This window comes from Lepisma saccharinum, chromosome 22 (assembly GCF_977018435.1).
Source record: "Lepisma saccharinum chromosome 22, izLepSacc3.1, whole genome shotgun sequence".
Taxonomy (NCBI): domain Eukaryota; kingdom Metazoa; phylum Arthropoda; class Insecta; order Zygentoma; family Lepismatidae; genus Lepisma; species Lepisma saccharinum.
This window is the reverse complement of record NC_139250.1, coordinates 34030174-34053819: the sequence shown is the minus strand read 5'-3', so window position 1 is coordinate 34053819 and position 23646 is coordinate 34030174. Positions and strand designations below refer to the sequence as shown.

Below are 23646 nucleotides of genomic sequence, written 5' to 3'. Positions count from 1 at the left end.
CAAGATTCTTTAGATTTAACTGTGTGCACACTTGGCCAATTGATTCATATAGACATCTTGACATTGTTTTAAGTATAGCCAAATCAATCTGTTTAATCATATGAGCTCTTCATTTGTATGATTTTTGTGCTCATCCTATAGTATTTTACACTACTTCCATAAAAGTCGGGATCGGGATCGGGAAAAAAAATTCCCGTCCGGTTCCCGTCTTCCGGAAATGACTTCTCGACTCTTCGGGATCCCTAGCAGTTGGGAAATACCGAATGGTCATTTTAAAAAGTCGTTAATTCTCGACGTTTTCTGCATTGCAAGTCTCTGGAACTTATCGGAAACTGTTATTTTTTATTCCAGAAATGCCAAAACAATCACTTAATGTGAAAATGACGTGTAGAATTCCAGATTTCCAGATCACCGGAAATTTCGAACATTTCCCGTCCCGAATGTCGGGATTTACAACATTTCCCGTCCAGACACAAAAAATTCTGTCCCGCACACCCCTACAAGCAAATAACTACAAACTATCAAACATCAAGTATCAAAATGTGTTCAAACAAGTCTGAAATAACATGTTTAAAACTATTTGTTTTAAATATTTTAAACATTTGTGAAGAAAACAAAGCCATGTGTTTTAAACTTTTAAAACAAGTTGTTTAAAACACTTTTGGTTTAAACATGCCAACCCTGTTTCTGATATTGTAGATGCAGTAGGCGATTAAGCTCCCGCACTATGCTAAACCTTATCAGGGTTGCTACGATTTTTTTATTATGAAATTCCCTGACATTTCTAGGTTTTCCAGTCCAAAAATTAAAGTTTCCAGACATGTTTATCATCATGATTTTTGCTCTTGAGCCTTGTGTTTTTCAATTAAATATATAATCTTTTAATTATTATGAATATTCACATTCACAACTCTCTTTTAGCAAGTTTCATTCTACACACACAAGACAAGTGAAAATTCGAAGAGTAAAATGTAAAATTAAAATCGGCATCAAATGTGCCGGGTGAAACAATCAGGCTAAGGTAACAGAGGTACATTATTTCACCATAACAGATCTCCACAATATAAAAACAAGAGAAAAAGTTCATAAACCATAAACAATTTTTCATTTTCTGGCGGATTTATAGTGTCGTAGAAAATGCTGTTCTTTTTCCTTACGTCTATAAGTACACGGCAACTGGAGAGATTTTCTTTCATATATGAATTCTATAGCAAATACCAACAATCTATCTATAAAATAATAGACGATAACCTCATCTCCACCAACCTAATTCTGATCATTTGTCAATGTACTTTAGTGATCAATCAGATATCTGGACTACAAGTTTTCCTTTGTTATTCTTTGTTATTATCTAGTATTATAAAAATGAAAATATATTACAGAAATTCGAAGGAACCATAATTTTGCACGAGACTGAGAATCATAAGTAAACAACTTGTTCATTTTGCAACTTTTTCTCTTGCAGGCTCCAAAATGCATGTAAATTCCAGACCATCCGCAAAATTCCCTGATATTTCCCTGTTTTCCAGGTATTCCAGACGTGTTGCAACCCTGCTTATGTACCAAGGGAAAGTTAACTGTCCTTGAACCCCCTAGTTTTGGCATCTTGTCCCCCTCCTCGCCCAATTTGGAACCCAATCGCCGTCACTGTGTAAAGCTTTTGTTTTGCAAGTCCCAATTCGAAAATCTGTTCTGAGTACAATAGAGATATACAGTAAGTATTCTATTTGTTCTGAAATAAATAATCTACGACAGAAGATCTTAGGTAGAATTCACTTCGATAAGTGCTGCAGACGTCTACAGCGAATACAAAATACATTTGTGTATAATTTATTTATAACATCAAATATTTTGACCACCTTACCCCGGCTTTCAAAGACCTAGGCTGGTTCGACCTTTCAACACGCCGTCGCTTCCACGCTCTTACAGCGCTCTACAAAATAGTGTATTCAAGAGAACCCCTTTACCTATTTTCACGATTTCAACCCCTCCGCACAGCACACACCTTTGCTACCCGTTCACGAAACAACTCCCTGCTCAGCATCCCCTCCCACAAGACAGCGTTTTACGGAAATTCCTTCACGGTCACTGCCACCAGAGCGTGGAACAAGCTCCCCAATGGCATAAGAAACTCTTCTTCTCTCGGCAATTTCAAATCAAAATTAAGAAAGCATCTTCTGTAGGCAACTTACCAGTACTGAAAACAAGGAAAGACAATAAAATGAAACCTTTCTTGATCTAAATTTGTAGGACAAACACCGACCGATTTTTCTGTATTTTAAGTATTTTTGTTATGTGTGTGTTCATGCTGTACGTGCATTTTTTACGTTTCTTACAGCATGTGCATTTTTGTGTTTTGTCTTTTTGTGTTTTTTTCTTTTTTGTTTTTTTTTCTTTCTTTTTGTGTGTATTTCTCTTTTTGTGTTTTTTATTTTCTTTGGTATTTTGATGTTTTATATTTCGCAAACTGTTAGATATTTCAACTAAATTTGTAACATGAAGTAGAGATGGTTAAGTGTAAGAAAAGGTTTGTGCCTTAATTTCGTCATCCAAAAGAAGAAGTAAATAAATAAATAATATAGACCAAGCATTATATCGTATAAAACCTCTACCGGGTTGTTAGGGATCGAATCTAGGCTGTCCCAGCCTAAAGCCACTCGCCTCTACGAGAGGTACCTTTTATATGTAACGGGACTCACCCTGTGTAATAAGGAAAAACACGAGCGATATTCAACATTTAACACTTCTATTGCGTGGACAAGGCGGGATCATGATAACAATAGAAAGGATGTTCGTTTACCTGTAGATTTCTGTAGAGATTATTGTCTCCGCTGATTTGGTAGATAAGGCACGGTCCTGAAATGAAACGTCTTTAGGGAGCGTAACTTCCCGCTTCAAACTCTTGAGTAGCACCGATATTCAATCTATAACTTGGAGACAACCACTGATTACTCTATAACTTTCGGACTACAACCGAGAGCGAAATCTGTTATCGCGATCTATTTAAAGAGGATTCAAATTTCCGATCGTTAAAGCCGTTAAGCCAGTTTAGTCTTGTCGTTAAAGTACTTTTTGCATAACGCTGTCTTTACTTTATTTTATATGATCTCCTGTCAATTCCCGTGTCAGCGCAGTTTAGGGATCCACTGAAGGTCGCCGGTGTAATATACAGTCTCCCTCCCAAAAAGTTTAAGACCACCTTGTCATGTGTTTTTCAGACAAACAGAAAAAGAACATATGCGAGTGTTTTTCATGAAATAAACACTTTAATACAAAATTGGAATTATTATGTAAGGTTATTGAAAGGTGCATCAAGATCAAGAAAGTGTAAGGGCATATTAATGCAATTATAACTAATACATGCATCTAAAGGTACAATTTGCAAAATCAATAAGTCTAAACTTTGAAAATATACTTGGAGACAAACATTTCTCCTGAAATTAGATGAATGAAGTGTGAAATGTTAATAGTCAATAGGTCCACCTTTACGTTTCAAGCATTTGCAAACGTTTTCTCATGCTGCGGACCAATTTCTGGCATCCTTGGGGCGTAATCTCATTCCATACTTCAGAGATAATCCGGTCCTTGCGTACAGACGTTACCCTGGGACGGCCAGAGCGTGGTTTATCAACCACTGTACCTTGCTGCGTGAATTTGTTTATTGTGTTCGCCACACATGTTTTATTCACATTCAATTCGACTGCAAGTTCTCTATGAATCCTATTGCATCTGTACATGTATACATACCGATAATTTGCCATTTCACGGCCACAGATTTTTTCCCCATTATCATGTAGCTTGTGATTCAAACAGCCTGTTTATTATCAAGCGTAACAAAAACCGGTTTGGACTTGCAAAATGCTGCTACTCGAGATATGTCTTTCTGCGGCATCTATTGACACACATTTCAACTAATGACTGATAAAATGTGTTCACTCCAGCACAGTCGCTAAGGAAGATATTGTTATCTGAAGACCTCTCAGTTTTCGCTGTATTTTTTTTTATTTTGCGAAATTCAATGCTGTCATAACGACGTCGGTTATGTGTATACACATTCATTTGTACTTCAAAATGCTGGATATTTGATTTTCCACTTTCGTATCTCAAGAACTAAAAGACGTATATGCCTCACACACTATATTACTTCCATACAATTTCACTCCATATTTGTACCAAAAACTTTCGGTCAGGATTCATTTATATGAAAAAAGTTGGTGATCTTAAACTTTTGGCAGGGACTGTACTTGTAACAAGTTACTTTCAACGCTTCAGCCGGGCCCCTTGGCGAAGTGATTAGTCTATTGAGCTCTGACGCCAGGGGTCCCGGGTTCGTATCACGCCTGATACGATATTCGCTCTTCAAAACTCTGGAAAAGGCTTTCACCAAAATACCTCACATATTATAAGTTACAAATGGTGGCCGATTGTCATTACAGGACAGGAACTTTTTATAGTTTCCTGTCTGGGCTGTTGAAGTTGAGTGGTGATTCTACTTAAAAAAAAAAATCTGACAAATAGACGATTAAGCTTGGAATTCACCAACATAATTCGGTATAACTACAGTAATTTCTTTTGTATTAAAAAGTGCCAGAGATGACTGAAGGAAAGGACCCCAGTATTATCTCCTGGTGAGTGTACATTGAATCATTTCTTCTTTATTCTAAGTTGTCGAGTGTGGAACGTCGATTGCTCAATAAGTCAGCCATTTTGCTTTCTAACCTAACTGTAAAATGAAATACGCTTTATAATCTAACTGTCAACACATTTCCAGCATATGTATATACATTGAAAAAAAAATCACAGCCTTCCCGATACTTGGTAACTTGAACCCTAATCATACATATAAAAACTAACACATTTGTTCATTCACAGATCTACAACTCGAGCGAAGAGATTTCCGACGGCTTGTCTTACACCAACGTTCGAATCATGAACGTGGCACGTAAATTTTCAGAAACTCTGCTTGAAGACCTCGACTCTATTTCGATACCTTGGACAGCCCCGACTGATAGTGAGTCAATATTACTATATCTTCATGCTTTAATTTATTACAATTCCATAAATGCACACACTTACCCACAGCGTGTAAGTGAAGATTTACCTTAAGGATTTAACATTTCAGTGGCCGCATAGATCGATCACAATAGTAATTCACTCGTATAATTTCCCCTGCTGCAGCAGTTTGGCAACATTGACCTTGACTCCCAGTCTGATTGCCTGGAACAGTCCAGAGACTATGTTGGTTCAGCCCTTATTTAAAATTTATCTATTGTTGACTTATTATTACAACTCATATTTCAATGGGCCACAATAGTGATCCGCACGACCATTGACGGGAGTGTTTTCGGATACGTAGCATTTCCACGTATATAATTACGTGTATATAAGCATATCTTGGAAAAGAAAATAACAAAACTTAAGATTCTAAGATATGTATTTTTGTTTTGTTTCATCACATTCAAATGTAATGTACTAGATTTAGAATTTCCTCCCTCTCTTAACCAGAATACTTAAAAAAGAACTGTCTTGATATAAAATTAGAGAAATTTTGAACAATAATGAGTAAGAACAATAATATTCTATGGATTACAATAGTGATCCACGTGATCAATGACAGGAGTTACTTTCCACGTGGCAACTGCAGTGTTAATATGCTACTCACAAAGAAACACCCAACTACCGTGGTTAGTTGTCGTTATAGGTTTTTTCGAACATCGCTGCACATTTGAAAAGAGGGCTTTCAAAAACCTTGTGCCCAGAGGGTTACTGTTCTCGTCTGCTACGGCTCTCAAGGTAATCATAAAAATTAGAAACAAGAAATACATCACAGGATAAGTCAATAGAACTCCTGTCCGATGAGGATGATATACGAATAAAGCACATTCAACGCTTTACGTGATACAACTTCTGTAGTCAATAATATGGGATTGGCAATCAACGCACAAGAAAGAGCATGGATATGGAAATATCTAAGTTATTTTTTTTTAGAATTTTTTTGAGTCCACTTTATCCACAGTTAGGCTAATCGAGAATGGACCTAGAATTTAAAGTGGGATCCGAACCACTATGTATATCAAACCAGGGACCTACTGATTACAAGGCAACGACGTTAGCACTACACCATCGGGAAGATACGGAAATATCTCAGAAAAAGTATACGTAACATCCCCTATATAGAGGGTAGTACTTCGAAGGGTAATCAGTTCAATACGTAAGCTAAAGCATGGAATATATATTGCCAATAGGAGATATTTTTGGCCTTATAGCAACTACAATCCCTGTACATAACTAGGAAGGCGAAAGTTAAATCCTGTAAGACATTATAATAAGACCAGTACTGAAGTATGGCTTGAAATCCTGGTAGCTAACTATAGGGGGAAACATCTATTTGTGGAATCTTTTGAAAATAAATTTCTGGGGATAATATACGGCCTATTGAAGGAGAACAGCATTTGGAGAGCAAGGTATACCCATGGACTCTACAAGCTTTTAAAACTATAAGTAGTGAAAGAATTTAAATTAGCAAAAATGATATCGCTACGAAACATTTTTCAACTGTCCAAGAGCTCATTGTGTAAGAAGCTGAAATTTATAAAACTTCATGATAGAAAAAAGGTTAGATGACATTCGAAGAAATTCATAACTAGACTCCGTGGAGGAATACATGGCTGAGGATTTGATAGTCCATGGTGGACTATAAAGCTACTACAGAAGAAGAGAAAAGTATGTCGACTGAAAGTTCACAAAGAATAATCTTCTAAAGACAACTTCCCTTCCCTTTCCAAGTGTATCCATACACCTGCATGAAAAAATCAAACACACCACAATGTTCAAATGATCTGCAATTTGTAAATAAATGAAAAGAGACATAAAGAGATTATTTTCTAGTTTTGAATCTTGGCTGAAGATGACAACAGGTTCTACTACTTGCATATGCCAAAATATTGTCAGTTTATGATTGTCACAGCATTTTCTATGTAGTGTTGTACTAGCTAGCGCATACTATACCCATTACTACTTTTCATACTATACCTCTCAGCATGTTCAGTCCATCACCAACCTTCCCTCCCGGAACCTTTCTTCTTCAAGTTGATTTATCGTCTTGCTATCAACATTGTCAGTACTAATAATATTTCTAAGACTTAGTTATGTAGCATACTGTGCTCGAATTGAGTGGGATATTGTGGAGGAAAACTAATTATACCAATTATACGTGCATCTCGTGTCTCATCCCCCAACTGTCTTTAAGTTTCTAGGAAGCACCCCATCCCCTACTCAACAATTACCACCCACAGCGCTAGAAGTATAACAGTCTGTGTATTATGTAATGATGAAAGTCCACGGCATTAACAGATTTGGCTTCTCGAACATTTTTTTCGTATATATTTTTGTTATTATTTTTGAATAATGATGACTTATTCACCCTTTACCCTAATGTATTTAAGTGCGAGAGCTTACCGGAAACTCATCATCGAACGATATCCATTTTGTGATTTCTTGGTTTAGATACATTGCGTTAAGGATGTTATATTTGCACATTTATTTTGGAGAATTTTGTTGGAAGGGCATGATATAAGTTGTTTCTATATAGCAGAGAGCGCAAAGATTAAGTTGTTACATTACATTTTTGTACGTCGTGGTTACAATTCTGATCGTTGCTCAAAACTAAGGTTTTGTAACAACAATCATTTTAGAATCAGATGATTCTAATAGACATAACTTAATTTTCTATAATAATTTAATGCAATTTGTTCATTTTTATCACGTACCCTTCGAGTCAGTACAGATTCATTGAAATCTTGCCTTCACTGAACCTTTGGCTGACACCAGCGACGTCGTTTTCGAACATCCTCTCCTCTCGAAAACCTGCGATGATATTTCAAATTCGGAAAAGCTATTTCTGCTTAGAATTCCTTCTAAAGCATTCACATCAATCCTTATGCAGTCTGTTTTCGCTGCTCTCTACATTTAGGGATATACAGTAGTTTCGTAGCTACCCATGGATAATTTTCCATCACACATATCTAGACATCAGCGAAAGCAAAGCACACAAAAAAATCACTTGAATGCTCTAGAAGGAATCCAAAACTTGCCAATTGTTCAGAACATGCAATATCATAGCTCTTTTTAAAAAAGAGAGGGATTTTAGATAGCAGCTTGGCTGGCCGACGAAAGGTCAGTGGGGCCTTAATGCCATTGGCATCGCATTGAAATGAAGTGTCTTTCATCTTTCGGCCAATTTGCACATAAGTAATGTTCTTTCTCTCTGCAGACTCGTTACCCGGATTCTCAGCCCTGTGCTTCCTCTATGGCCGTCGCTTGTACGACCAGCTGCAGAGGCCCATAGGACTGCTGGAGACCAACTGGGGAGGCACTCGCATCGAGGCTTGGAGCTCCCCAGAGGCGCTGGAAGTGTGCGGAGCCTCGCGGCATGTGGAAGGGTGAGGGCTTCATCCTTTAGCCATGCTGGTTAAACAGTGTATCCATATGTCGGATAGGCTTAGGCGAGCCAGGGGGCTGCAAAAGGATTCTTGCGCAACCCTTTGTATTTAGATTCGCCCCTATCCGCGCCCCCAGTGTTCATCTCAATAGTAATATTAGCAAAAATAATAATTGTACATATATGGAACCACGTTTACTTTAGTACTATTCCAATAAACTAATCTGTGATCACAAGACTTAACCTTTAGATACCCGACCCTCTTTCGCCAGGTAAGCTTCGCGTACCCGGGCCAATTTTGACCAAAATGCAGAGTTTTTTAAACATGACTGTAAATCGGAGCCTAATTGCCGTAGACAGACGAATAATATATACTCGTAGTTATACGCGGAATGAACCATAGATTCGGACTACATACAATTTTTGCACATTGAGTGTATATATGGATGCGGGGGGAGGGGAGGAACCGGAAAATTCCAAAATTTCTGGAAAAAATCCCCCTCCACCGCTGGACAACAAAGTACAGGACAGTGTCAAAATACACATGGAAATGATTGCAGGTATGTTTTGAACAATAAATAATATTGCACTATTATCATATGAGCAATAGAACACGACTTGTAGTGGATCAAAAATTCTGGCCTTTGTCGGTCACAATGTTGTTTTTTTTTTTCAGAGGAAGCCGCCACAAAAAAGCCGCCATTTTCCCGCCTCTTTATGGAAGAACAAGACTTGAAAAAAGTCCTTACGGTGAAATATATGTGTTAACAATAATATGAAAGAAGAAAATCGCAATTCCAGCCAAAAATAGCGACATTATAACATAAAAAGTATGAGCATAACAGGGTATCTTAATCGAGATACTTGTTCACCAAGTAACGATTCACATGTCCAAAGTGCAATACAGTCTCCATTAACCTCTTTGTAATATCACTATTCTTTTTATTTTTTTTAATTAAAACTATCTATTTTAAATAGTAATTTTCTTATTGTTTCATATAGTTAGTTGTTCATGTGAATTAAGGACGAAATTATTATTACTTCAAAATATATATAGGTATATATTACTCATACATTATTAACATATAATATATAAATAACTATTAACATGTCTTTAATAAATGTAGGACAAGAAGGTCCTCCGTATTGGTATAGAATATGAAAAATCAATGACGCAAGCGTAAGTGTAACCCTAATGTAAACAGGAAAAAATAATGATAGTAATAACATAATAAGACACTGTATTTTTCAATAGTATAAATGCATCAGCCCGCACTCCACGTGGACTCTTAACTGTCATATCCTGGTGCTGCCTATGACCCAGCGTAGCTGAATAACTTTAGGGTAAAAAGGAAATGAATCTTATGCTACATCTCTTATCAGTTATGTAACGTACGAACAAATCAAACAAAACATACCAACAAAATCAAATGGAGTAAACTATGTCATCGCACAAACAGAAAATTCTGTGTACGGAGAGAATGAAACGGCATCAATTCAAGAATGAACTATATGTAGAGTGATGAATATATACATTCCTGTGAAGTTTGTCCAATCTGCTTTCATTGCTCACTCCAAATGTAGACAAGTTATTCGTATTTCGTTAATTCCACAACGGAAATTATTAAGAAAATTAATGGGTCGCGCAATATTCACATTGTCCAAGCCCATTTTAAATTTCAAACCTAAATTTGTTAACAATTGACAAGATGATGTCCAAAATTTGTAGTGTATTGTACCTTTTGTCTGAGCATGTTTAATATTAAGAGTCATACATCATTTATCATCGCCTATTTCAGTACGCCCCGAAATCAAAACAGTGCGTCCCAGCTGTGGAATGCCATGATCAACCCTCTGCTCAAGATGGCCATCAGAGGAGCCATTTGGTATCAAGGTATGAGTTGTGCAACTTATATTTAGAGGCATCAGGTTTCCAGGCTTTCAACATAATTGTATTTTAATGGGAATTGTAAATTATCTTCCAACTGGATAAATTAATTTATTAGAACACCACATACACTGTGAAGAGTAATTCCCAAGTGGAAGTCAATTCGTCTTCATTTCCAAGATATTTATTTGCTTAGTTGAAAAACCTTGAATACAGAAAAAAATCATTTTATGTGAGAATGATCAACATGAAAATGAAAAAAATAATTGTTCACATACACATGTAACAAGACTAATAATAACAATAAGAAGGACAGTATAACCAGTATTATTAACTCTTCTCTGGTTGATGGACATTCTTAAAGTTGGCTTGATGAGATGGAGGCCTGTATGATCGCTTCATGAATTGTAGAGAGTTTCTAGTCTGTAGAGATGTGAACTCTTCTAGATATCCTGGGGATAATCTTGGTTGTACGTAGCATTTGATGTTGATACGTGGGAGAGAGTAGCGGTACCATGTGACAAAGTGACATACTGAAGGTTGCGAATATGATAATTATAGCCCGGAAGTTCAGGCATTTATTTTCGTTAAAATAGGCAGGCAAAAAGGCATTTATAATGTGGAAAATAGGCACTAAAAATGAAAAAAGGCAAAATAAACCGAAAAAAGGCACATTTGGAAGTCGCTTACTTTTATCTATAATTTCCGGAAAAATATTAAAATCTACATTTGGAAGAGCATTTCAATTTTCTCCGTCTTGATTGCACATAACTACAAGGTGTTTTTTTTAAAGTTCTCAACATTCATTGAAAGTCGTCTGTCAGAGAGAATGTTTTTCATAGTAGAAAATTATCTTTCTACTTCGACACAAGTTATTGGAGCATACATAAAACAAGTTAATGTAGCTGGACTCATTTCGGTAACAGCATTTCAAGTCCTCATTTGCACTCACTACCCTTTTGCACTTTTCCGCAACAGCTGATACCTTTTCTCCTGGCACTTCCATCATCTTCTGCATAGATTCCTCGTAGATTTTCATGGATGCTATAATTGTAATTGTCTCTGGCAATGCACCATAAAGTGCAAAAATAAAATTGAATAGCACAGGAGTTTTTTCACTTCACGAATTGAAGCCGCTTCATTTTCTGGAAGAGCATCGATCACCTGACTGATTTTTTCAAGGTTGTTAGCATAATATATAGCTGCTGATATCCAGGTTATCCATCTCGTCAAGACTGGTTGCGGAGGTAAACTAAGCTCAGATGCAACTTCCTGAAATTTTCGGGTTCGAGAGGGATATTTCAGGAATATCTTCTTTGTGTTCGAAATCAACCTGTCCACTTCAGCAGTCAATCATGCACAAGGAAATATTAACAAAAAGGCAATATCCTAACTCAGTATGAAATACTTTTTTCTTACACTTTTCTCTTTCAGCAATGTTGAAACATGCGTGAGTTCCATATTACTTAAATAAGGCGAAAATTATTCACATAATAAACGGAATAAAAATAAATGCCAACAACGTTTTTTGGGAGAAAAATAATTTATATACACATTTTTTTTAAAAAAAATGTCAAATTTCATTGAAAAAGGCAAAAAAAGGTATTATAATTAAAAATAGGCAGTGAGGTCCCAAATAGGCAAAATAGGCAAAATGAAAAGGCTTCTAAAACATTCCAAACAACATAAGAAACCTATATCCGGAAAAAAAATTATGAATATTTGCAGTAGATAAAAAGAGGCATTTTGCCAAACTTCCGGGCTCTAATGATAATAAGTATTTCTTTATGATTGATCTCTTATTGCTGAATAGATACCAGTGAACTTTTACTCTATCACGTTGCAGATCTCATGTGTAATTAACTAACTTACTTTTTAGGTGAAGCCAATGTAGGTAAATCTAACAACTATACCTGCATGTTCCCTACAATGATCAACGATTGGAAGAGCAATTTCTTTGGAGGAAACGATGGAGACAGCCCTACGTTCCCTTTCGGATTTGTTCAGGTCAGATTCTGCTTTCCTTTCTCTCACTATCGTGCATTGAAATGTAGTGGAAGTGAAGAAGCCTGCGCCATGTAAAGTAACCGACATGATTGCTCAGCCACTTGGTGGCTAACTAAGCTTCACTTATGTCCGTTTGCACCAAGTCGGGAGTTTGAAAATTCACGGTAAGGGTAACCCTCGAGTTACGATCATTTTCCATTGCATCAATCTGATATTCGTTTGCGCCGGCCCCCGTGGCGGAGTGGGTCTCGGGTTCGAATCCTGGCCTGGACATGGACGTTCGTGAGTGTCCACTCATCAATTTCATCATATCATCACTCATCCCCATCTTCACAAATTATCAAAAAGTGGCTCAAAAAGCGAAGTAAAATAAAGCAAATCAAACAATCAATGGTATCCGTTTGCACAAGCATTGCACAAACTCACGAGTTTAACAATCCATGAGTCAGGGTAACCCTCGAGTTAGGATCATTTTCCATTGCACCAATCTTGAAGGCATTCCACCCCCTGTGGGTCACGAAACCCCTGGCTTTACTCTAGGATAGCAGCTATCGACAAAGTAAGTGCCTAAAGGTCATACAGATGATAAGATACGATGAGATTGAACACTCGCAGTTTCAGGATTCGTGAACAAGATGTACGATAAGCAAAACAGCGCCCCCTGTACTTATACAGAATGAAAATCGATTACACGGTTTCACACCGTCTTTTGTATATTACAATACCTTTACCAATTGACGTGACTAATGTACAATTTACTGCAAAAGCGAAGCAAGTGCAAAAGTAAACCTATTTTTGCGTAAGTGCGTAACCTATTTTTGTTCACATTGAATTTCAATAAATTTAAAATTTCCTGCTTTTCCGTTGATCTATTGATAATTTTGTACAATAAAATTTGCTCGTGGATTTTTCTTCTAGTAGAATGTATTATACTAAATTTTTCCGGCAATTTTATATGTAGTATCTGTATGACGATTTTTTTATAAGTTTAATAATACAGTATAATTAACGTTAAGAACTTTTAGGAATATAGAGCACTAGTAAAAAGGATCCCATATTATACAGGCGTTTTTCTATATGCTTCTAACGAAACTATTAACATTTAATTATTAATATTTAATAATTAAGTAATATAATTAATACCTCTATATTGTTTATGTATTTTGTATTTTTTATAATAAAACCTAGTACATGATACGAGGTATTATATACAATATTTTTTTTCAATATGTGTTCCGAAAGACGAAAGCCCGGGTTCGATACCCGGTGGAGGCACAAGTGGTTCGGATCCCACTTTAAACTGTAGGTCCAGTCCCGCTTAGCCTTACTGTGCATAAAGTGGACTTAAAAAAACAACATATCAATATCAATATCGAAAGACGAAAGATAAGTTATGATCGATCATTGATTTCTGTCTTCCTTTCCAAAATATTACCCTCCACCTTACACTCTAAGCAGAGGAAATCTACTTTCTCTTGTGGCGCCGGTGCCGTAAGGTTTATTTAATTTTCATCTATGTGTACTGAAATGTTTGTGCATGTTAAAATTATCAAGGTTAACAGTTGAATTTACAGAAGAAGCCTATGAGGGCCGCATGAATCTATCAATGAATGCTAATTATTAACATTTCTGTACCAGTTTTGTTCAACAAACATAATCAATAATTCATCTGGTCAATCTTGTGTCATGGTGCTTCATATTTTTGATTTCACCAAAGTCAACTTCGAGAAACGTCTCTCTACACTGGCTGTCGAAATTGGTATGCACAAAAATGATCTAATGATTGACTTTACTGTTGGGTAAAGAACAGCTGTCGCTGCAGATCTGAAGTATGAAGAATTAGGTACGACTACTTCCCTCAAATACTCTCCCAAAACGTATGAGTTGGTTAACTTCCTTTTTTTTCTCAGAGGCAAAATGTTACGTGTTCTCATTGTCTCTCAATAACCTAACTTCACGGATCAAAGGTTCGTTAACTCACGTTTCGTTTTGTTGTTGTTAGCCGTACCTAATACTATACGTAGTTTTCCTAAGAAATGTCCAATTCTTGCAGTAATATTTTATTCTGATTTCAAAAGAAAAGCCAGGAAAGAAGCAAAGAAACAACACTAAAACTGACATAATTAATGTAATCCAAAATTCAAGTGTCAATATCTCTAGTTTCGAAACTCGAATCGCAACTTTTCGGGAAAAGTGTACAAAAATGATCCGCTAGAAGTAGGCCGCTTCTCAATGATTTGAATAACTCACCTGATTTCGAACGTTTCAGAAAATTATTCAAGGAACACGAAGAACACGAAGTTGGAACACTTTGATTAAAAGACGACGACTTTACCATCAGTGACGTGCACTGAGGAGTAGGTAGTCTAGCAGAGGTAGATCAATCAATCTCACGTCTGTAATTATTTTCAAATTACAAAATTTTTTGTCTTGAAGCCTCAGTTCATATGCAACACTTCTTTACACGGGCTTCTCGTCCCTCGATGTGATCAGCTGGCAAGGCTGGATATCCTAAAGTTGATGTCAACGTAGGATCCGAGCACTTTGAGTTCTGTCAGACGCGGGGCTTCTTTAGTCAGTTGTCATCATGGTGCCAATCAGAGATCCTTCATGCCAAGGTCGTTCCTGCCTGTAAGTGTTGCTACCTATGAATCGGACCTTTGTCAACGTAATCAGGCTATTCAGCATGAGTAACAACAGACATGTTGCACCGGAAAATTAGCATCTTAATTGCAATGATATTTATCAGATATTCGGTGGTGGTTCCTCTCATAAAATATCAGTATTCTCAAAATTCTTCGAACGGACTGTGTAAAGCATTGTAATACTCCAAAAACTGAACCCGGTCTACAACACAAGAAAAATGCCTCATTAAGCAATCAATGTGCCTTTGTTAAGTTGTTATGTTCAGCATGCACAATATTTTCAACAATGCTGATAGAATAAATCAATGAAGTATGTTAAATGACAACGACTCCTTATCGAAAGAAAGTAATTATTATTTAAATGCTTAAATATATGTGCAACCACACAAATATGTCTTTCCAGTGACTCATTGCAATAGTTGGCTATTGTGCTTGACTCAATAAAATAAACATATTGAGCGAGGCAGATTCATAATAATAATATCTAACAAGCAATGGCTCGACATCCCTTGAAGGGCCTTGACCTATCTCGCGACTGCCAGTCTCCCTCCCACAATCCTATCTAGAGGTGTGGAGATATTCAAGCGGTAATGGGGGGGTGACCTAGGGTTAGCACGAGGAACCCCTCCCCTCCCCTCCGTTTTATGACCGGGTTACGCTACTCACTCGTAGCTCCCCAATTTCTTCACGATGGTGGGTTGCCACCGGCCCTATACACAGGCCGAAAACCCAGAGACTGAACCCAGGCGGACTCGAACCCATGCCGTCCGCAGTCGGCACCGAAAGCACAGCCCCTTAGACCGCACGGCCACGGAGGAGGACGAGGCAGATTCATATGAACCAAAAATAGCCAAAAATGATAATTTACCTCAAAATGACAAAAGTGTACTCACTTGTTTAATTTTTTGATTCAGCGAAAGGTTTGTTGAGTTGGGACAGGATTAAGTCCACTTTATGCACAGTAAGGCTAATCGGGACTGGATATGCTGTTTAAAGTGGGATCTGAACCACTATGTGCCTTCACCGGGTATCGAACCCGGGGCCCCTTGATTACAAGGCAACGACGCTACCACTGCGCCATCGAGGAGGCACATTGTTTGCTAAGGATGATTATTGAAATCGGTCTTCACGAAATCGAGAAAATAATGTGCGACTCAAGAAATCGTAGAGTGTGTGAAGATTTTTAACACGTTGCGTGTTTTAAGCTGTCTTAATAGTAGAATAATTATTTGGTGCGAATAATACCACTTGCCCGGAGATATGTTAATCTACATAGTCATCCTGCCATCATTATACTTATTTTAGCCTGTATTGCGCTTTGTTCGGGACAACTTGTAACTGCATATATGAGGTTTACCGTCGCACAAACGGTCATTCTTCAATCTGGTCAGAAACTACTCAAGCTGGAAACATTGTTTGGACGCAACAGCAATACCCAACACTGCCTGTTTATGACCTGCGAAGGGTGGAAAGGCCGCTTCCTCAAAATTTCGAGAAACATTGAAGTGCTCGGTTCCTACACTGAAGCAGGCTCTTCCTCCGCATTGCCAGATCCAGGTATAGACAACCGCCCGAAGGGAAAGGGAAGATTCCTGCCTGTACCTGCCTTGCCCCCTCGCCTCCCGCTCCAATGGTTGAAAGGCCGTGGTTTCAGGTCATCCAGTCTATCTTTTATAGGGCAGATAGGGGATTGGTTTCCCTTCGATTTCTTTGTAAATCCTCTAAAGAACTCGAGGGGAAATTTTTCTAGAGTAATTATGATGTTCTCTGTATTTACACAACCTTTTAAACGTTGTACAATAATTATTTATAATATGTAGTTTTATTTCTATTATGTGCAGACAAAAATGTTACGGTTTCTTTTCTCTTTTTTTCAAATATGGAATATATAAAGATTAAATATCAAATATTTGCTCACGCTCTCTAGCGCTCTCGTTTTAGTAGTCTTTTATTTAAATATACTAATAATTTGGAGTCCAATAAAAAATTGGTAAGCTAAACAGTCATAAATACGGATGTATTAATTTGGGTAAGAAAACGCGCGTTCTAATTGTTGTTGTTGGTTTGATTTATTTTACTTCACATTTCTGCCACATTTGGTTATCGCGAAAATGAGGATGAGTGATGATATAATGAAATTGATGAACGGACCTCACAATGAACAATTCAGGCCGGGATTCGAACCCGTGACGAGCGCGCATTCTTCTTTCTATGTATTGTACTCTGCAGTGAATAATGAAATAATTTGGAATGAAAAATGTATCCCAGAACTCAAAAAGCGAAATGAATATCATTGAAGAAAGTAGAGAAAAGTGTGTTTTGTTACCTGTTTATCTCCTCTAATATATTGAATTTTTGCCACCTCCCATCGCTTTTTCTAGCTGTATAGATTTAATCGCGATAAGTAGCTAAAGAGCTTATTAAAGTCAAGAGGGATAATCATAAACAAAGCACTCTGGACTCCTGATTTCACAGTGCAATGCAGATGCACTGGGAGGAAATTATTTGTATTTTTCCCCTTTTCTTTAGCGTTACTTTTCCATCACTTTACCTAACTTCTGCCATGACGATGAACGTTGATTAAATTAAACGGATGAAGAGTGGTTACAAAGGAACACTCATGCACAGGCCAGGAGTAGTATGATTTGAGGTATTTTTGGGACCACTTATAGGTGTAGAAAAGAAGAGGTCATTTGATTAAACAGCCCGATTTGACTAGACTTAAAATTATGGCAAGATACTCTTATTCCCCAATTCTTCAAGTGTGATATGCTCTTAATCCCCAAGAATTTTGAATCCTAGTGTAGAAAAGAAGAACCCTCAATATACAGATTTGCCTACACTTAAAACAATGTCAAGGGGGGGCATATGCCCCAATCGGCCATGTGTGTTCATATTTAAATCCCAAGAATCCTGAATTCTAGTGTAGAAATGAAGAACTCCCCTCAGACAGATTTGCCCATGTGTGTAAAAGCTACATCTCTCAGTTTGTTGTCTATAAACTTGCCAAAATATGCCCCCCTTGATATTGTTTTGACTATACTTAAATCTAGGTAAAAAATGCTTATATTCTCATGCTCTTCAACTTACAGATCAATACAATAGGACAAGGTCAGGCTGCAAATTGTTTCATGTTTTTTCTAATCTTTGATCAGTTTCATGTCCCGGCCAGCAATAAATTATGCACGCCTGGGAGATTTAATATGCTTGCATGCATGAGATAAAATCTACACTGTGCCCTTTCAGGGAAAATTCCCCATACATGCCATCATGTTATTGACTCCAAGAGAAATTCTTAGAAAAAAGAACATTGGCCTCTTGCATGTTGTCATATAAGCCTGAATTGGATTCAGGTTTTGCCTCGTTCTGATAATATATACACGAGTGGGACTTACAGATTATTCATTGCACAGTTCAAAGTCCAACTTTGAATTGTATTTAGCTGATAGACAGCTCATAACTCCTGGGTTCTGATATTCAATGTGTATTGCATGTGGACATAGTCCCATGGCTTATATGCTTTATAATCAAAGGCTTCTGGGTTTAAGACCTCTCTATGGAGAAGTGCTAGTCTTGTTGCCTTGTAATCAAGAGGCCCCCAGGTCTGAAACCTGGTAGAGTGTGTGGGCCTCCCCTGATGGCAAAGTGTTGGTACTATTGCCTTGTAATCAAGAGGCTCTGGGTTTGAACCCTGGTAAAATGTGTAAGATTGAAATACATGTGGCAGAATAATATCCCCACATGTGATATTTTGAGAATATTTACTGCTAGCTGATATACAGCTGAGGTTTGAAACCTGGTAAAGTGTGTTGTGCAACAGCATAAAAGAGCAAAACTATTTTATATTGGGGATCACCAGAGCCTAGTTATTGCTGTTGTTTGGGTATAAAAGCACCAGCTCAGCCACTAATTGCTGTTATAATTGTTTTGGTATATTGTCCATAGTTCTGTTTTTTTGGACCAATAAATTTTATATAAACAAACAACAAAAATGCCAAATCAAAAACATTGCAATCAGTGTAATAAAAATATATCTAGTTCTAATTGGTCTAGGCATCGCCATATTTGTGACCCTAAGAAATGCAGAAAGGCTACAAAAATGTGTCCAAGATGCCATAAAATATTAAGCAAGGCTTATTACAAATGGCATAAGTGTATTTGTTATGAACAGTCATCAATATTGCCCTCACAACCATCTACATCTGGTCTGAAAAGGAAGCATGAAGCACCTGTTAATACTAGAGCAGCAAAGCAGCCACGCTATGAACCCATCCATAGCAGTTTTAATGGCCAACTTGGGGATCACCGGTTTGTATCAGAGCCAAAATGTGACATTAAGAATTTTTTGAACAGTATAAATCCAGATGTGCAGGCAATTCTAAATGCACAAAATGGCTCTTATAAGCTGTCCCTCAAATTGTTTACACAATATAAGAAGCCAAATGGCACAAAATTTACACAGCCCCACATAATATAAACTGTACCTATATATTCAAATGCAAATTCAGACAAAATAATAAGCAGTTTGATAGATCAATTGAATATTAAACACTCTGAATTTGCAGCAAAACAGTCTGGATGGAGCCTATGAGGATCTCCACACAAGTTATATATTAATATTTCTGAATTCAGCCCATTACAAGGATCTACATATCTGCCATTACCTGCCAATATTAAAAACAAAAGAGCCGTGGTTAACATAGAAAATAATGATGAGAAATGCTTTTTGTGGTGTATTTTAGCTGCTTTGTATCCAGTTTTAGATCATCCTGAGAGAATAAGTTATTATAAACAGCATGGACACAATTTTGATGAAGCAATGAAGGGCTTAGAATATCCAATGTCTGTTCAGAATTTTGATAAATTTGAAAAAAAAGCCAGGGATATTAATGGTAAACAATTATCTATTAATGTATTTATTTGTTCTACTGGCCGTGGCAATTGCTTCATAGATCCTCTCAGAATCAGTACACTTGATGATTATTCTGCTGTTCCGATTGATCTGCTCTTAATTGAAGAGGATGGCACATATCATTACACTCTGATACATAATCTTGAAGCTTTAGTCAGAAAACAACTAGACAAATCCAATACAATATTCAAGTTGTGCAGAAGATGTATAATTGTATTTGATGGTAGAAAAATGGTGAATGGTGTTTGTGAAGAGAATGCAGAAATTGCTAAAAACAAGTTAATTGAGCATCTGAAATACTGTGGCAACCATAAACCTGTTCATATGCTTATGCCTAACCCAAATGAAAATGCCAAATTCAAAAAATTTGAAGCCTTGTTGGAACACCCAGCATATATAGTCTTTGATTTTGAATCAAATCTCAAACCTCTTGCATTCTGTAGCCCAGATTCTGATGAACCTTCAATTACATCATACCAGCTACATGAACCTTCTAGTTTTTATTATGTGGTTGTACAGGATGGGGTTGTTAGTAAAAAAGATTTATACATGGGATCAGATGCCATCAAAAAATTTGCAGATAGAATAGAAAATGAGTGCCGTTCCATAGCATCTAATGTCTTATTAAAATCAAAACCCATGTTGCCTTTAACAGAGGATCAGATTGAAGATTTCAACAATGTAAAAAAATGCCCAGTATGTAATTCTAAATTTTCAGATGCAAATATCAAGGTTCATCACCATTCCCATACAGATGGTAAATTCTTAATAGCCCTGTGTAATAGCTGTAATATTAAGATCCAGAGACCAAAATTTGTCCCCATATTTTGCCATGGTGCATCCTATTATGATTTTCATCATCTGATCAGGTACGAGGGGTTTGACAAGCAGAATTTAAATATTTTAGCTGAAAATAATGAAAAATATATTGCCATTAGCAAAATAATTAAAGTTAATGGTGTTCCTATTCACTTAAGATTTCTTGATTCATACAGAATTTTATCGGCTAGCCTGGCTACACTGGCCACTCAATTATCTGATGATCAATTCAAAATCACATGTGCTTCCTTTCCAAATCAGGACCTGAAATTAATTAGGCGGAAGGGTGTATATCCTTATGATTATGTTACAGATTTTTCTAAATTTGATGAGTGTTCTCTGCCACCACAACAAGAGTTTTACAGCAAAATCAGAGCATCTGGAATCACTGATGAAGATTATCACCATGCCCGGTTGTGGAACAATTTAAAATGCCAGACATTTGGTGATTATCACAAGGCATATTTAAAACTTGATGTGACCCTCTTAGCTGATATACTTCAGGCATTCAGAAAATCTTCCATGGAAAATTATAAGCTGGATCCAATGTATTTTTACAGTGCTCCGGGCCTAGCATGGTCTGCAATGTTTTTAAACACTAAAATGCAATTGGATCTGATCCAGGATCAAGATATGTATCTGTTTATTGAACAATGTATAAGAGGAGGCATGGTGCAATGTTCTCAGAGATATGCCAGAGCAAATAACAAATATATTCCTGATTATGATCCAGCACTGCCATCAAATTATATACTGTATGTAGATGCCAATAGCCTGTATGGTTATGCCATGATGCAAAAACTGCCATATGCAGGGCTTGAGTGGGTTGAAGATTTCAACATTGAGGATCTTCAGGACTTTGATGACAGTCACTATGGCCTGTTCTTAGAGGTTGATCTGACAATTCCTGATGATTTACACAACACATTTTCTGATCTGCCCCCAATTCCCGAGGTTAAGTGCTCACCTGGCTCTAAACAGAAGAAATTGATGATGACTCTGGAGCCGAAACAGGATTATGTCATATATTACAAAAACCTCCAGTTCCTGATGAATCATGGTGTTCAAGTGATCAAAGTTGGAAAAGTTTTGAGGTTCAGGCACTCAAGATGGTTGAAGCCATATATTGATACAAACACAGAGCTTCGAACATCTGCAATGAGCCTATTTGATAAGACCTTGTTTAAATTGATGGTCAATTCAGTGTATGGCAAAACAATTGAAAATGTCAGAAAACATATTGATGTTAAAATAATTACTGACCCCAATCGGAGCAAAAAATTGATAGCAAAGCCCAACTTCAATTACAGAAGAATTTATGATGAAAATATGGCACTTTTCAACATGAAAAAAACAAAGATTAAGTTTGATAAGCCTATTTATGTAGGGGCTGTGATATTGGAATTGGCCAAATTACACATGTTAAAATTGTTTTATAATGTGTTGAAGCCTTTTTATAAGGATCGTGTAAAACTGATGTACATGGACACAGATAGTTTTGTTCTTGATATTCAAACAGAAGATGTTTATCAAGATATAGCACAGCCTGAATTGTTTAAATATTTTGATACCACTGAACATTCAAAAATTAAACACCACAACAAAAAGGTGCCTGGCAAGTTAAAAGATGAGACACTTGGTGATGTTATTGTGGCATTTACTGGGTTAAGGGCCAAGATGTACAGTTTTGAAACATGTAGTGGCGCTGTTGCCAAAAAGGCCAAGGGCATTGGCAGAGTGACTGTGGACAAAGAGCTTGAATTTGAAGATTAAAAAAATTGTCTCAAATCATGTAGCACAATCAGAACATCAGAATCCAGAATTCAGAGTGTGGATCACTTGTTGACTAGCAATATTGTAAGAAAAGTGGCTCTGGACCCACATGATGATAAGAGATGCATTTTATCATGTGGCATACATACTCTACCATGGGGTCATTGTGATTTGAAAAGTGGTAATCAATGCCCAATTACAGAGCATGATTTGAAATAAATAAACATGCCTATGAACTTATTTGGGTTCAAAAAACAGGCTATTATGGACCTGCCAACACCACAACCCTCTTCTGATATGATATCTAAACTAAGTGCTTTGTTAATTATTCATCTGAACAGCATACTTACAGATGTTGATGATGAAACAGGTAAAATATTGTACATATTTAACAATAATTTAAATCATTACCAATTACCTGTAGGTGGTCAATTGCAATTTATTACAACCCCTGAGGGTAATGTCAAGATTTCAGTAGGGAAAAATATTTATAGAATTAAGCACTCAAACATGATTTCTGGCACTGTATATACTGTTTCTGCTGGTGACTGCTTTTATATATGAGGTCCCGGGATCATATGACAAGCTTATACCTTTTTTTATAGAATTAAGAATCAGATATTCAATAATAAATAACCACTAAAACAAAATGCCTAATGATATATTTGGCCATACAAGGCATGAAGATCACAGTGATGAGATTCTGATGCTTGATGTCAGAGTCAAGAAATTAAGAAGTGATTTACAAGCTTTACAAACCACACTCAATGCCAGTCTTCAACTAGAAATTACAAATTTACAATCACAATGCATGGACCCTCTTCTTAAAATTGATTCTGAACTCAAATTGCTGCTTCAAAAATATACTGACTTGGCCACATTAGATAATTTTCAAAGTTTAGAAGAAGCTGTAGCAGCTCTTCAAGCCAAATTTAAGACCCAGGCCACCAACTCTGAGCAATTGAAACAGCAATTGGAAGAGCAGATAAATAATGTCCAGACACAGCTCCAAACAATTGTCAAAAGCATAAAATCACAAGAAGATTTTGATCTAGTGATTTCCACTCTAAAAGAACAGATTCAATCATTACAGATACCTAATCTGGACCCCTTGAACAATGCCATAGCCGAGGTTAAAGAAAAAATTGAGACACTTGAAAAT

The 23646-nt window shown here is 36.8% G+C and overlaps 1 protein-coding gene across 1 annotated transcript in view; it reads left to right on the top strand.

The window, feature by feature from the left end:
• LOC146004605 (sialate O-acetylesterase-like) overlaps nucleotides 1–23646 on the top strand; it is a 67485-nt gene that overhangs the window by 24419 nt on the left and 19420 nt on the right. Inside the window, exons 6-9 of the mRNA XM_083143479.1 lie at nucleotides 4873–5011; nucleotides 8273–8441; nucleotides 10240–10334; nucleotides 12208–12335. Coding sequence (XP_082999605.1) covers nucleotides 4873–5011; nucleotides 8273–8441; nucleotides 10240–10334; nucleotides 12208–12335 — 531 coding nt within the window. The remainder of the gene's footprint in view (nucleotides 1–4872; nucleotides 5012–8272; nucleotides 8442–10239; nucleotides 10335–12207; nucleotides 12336–23646) is intronic.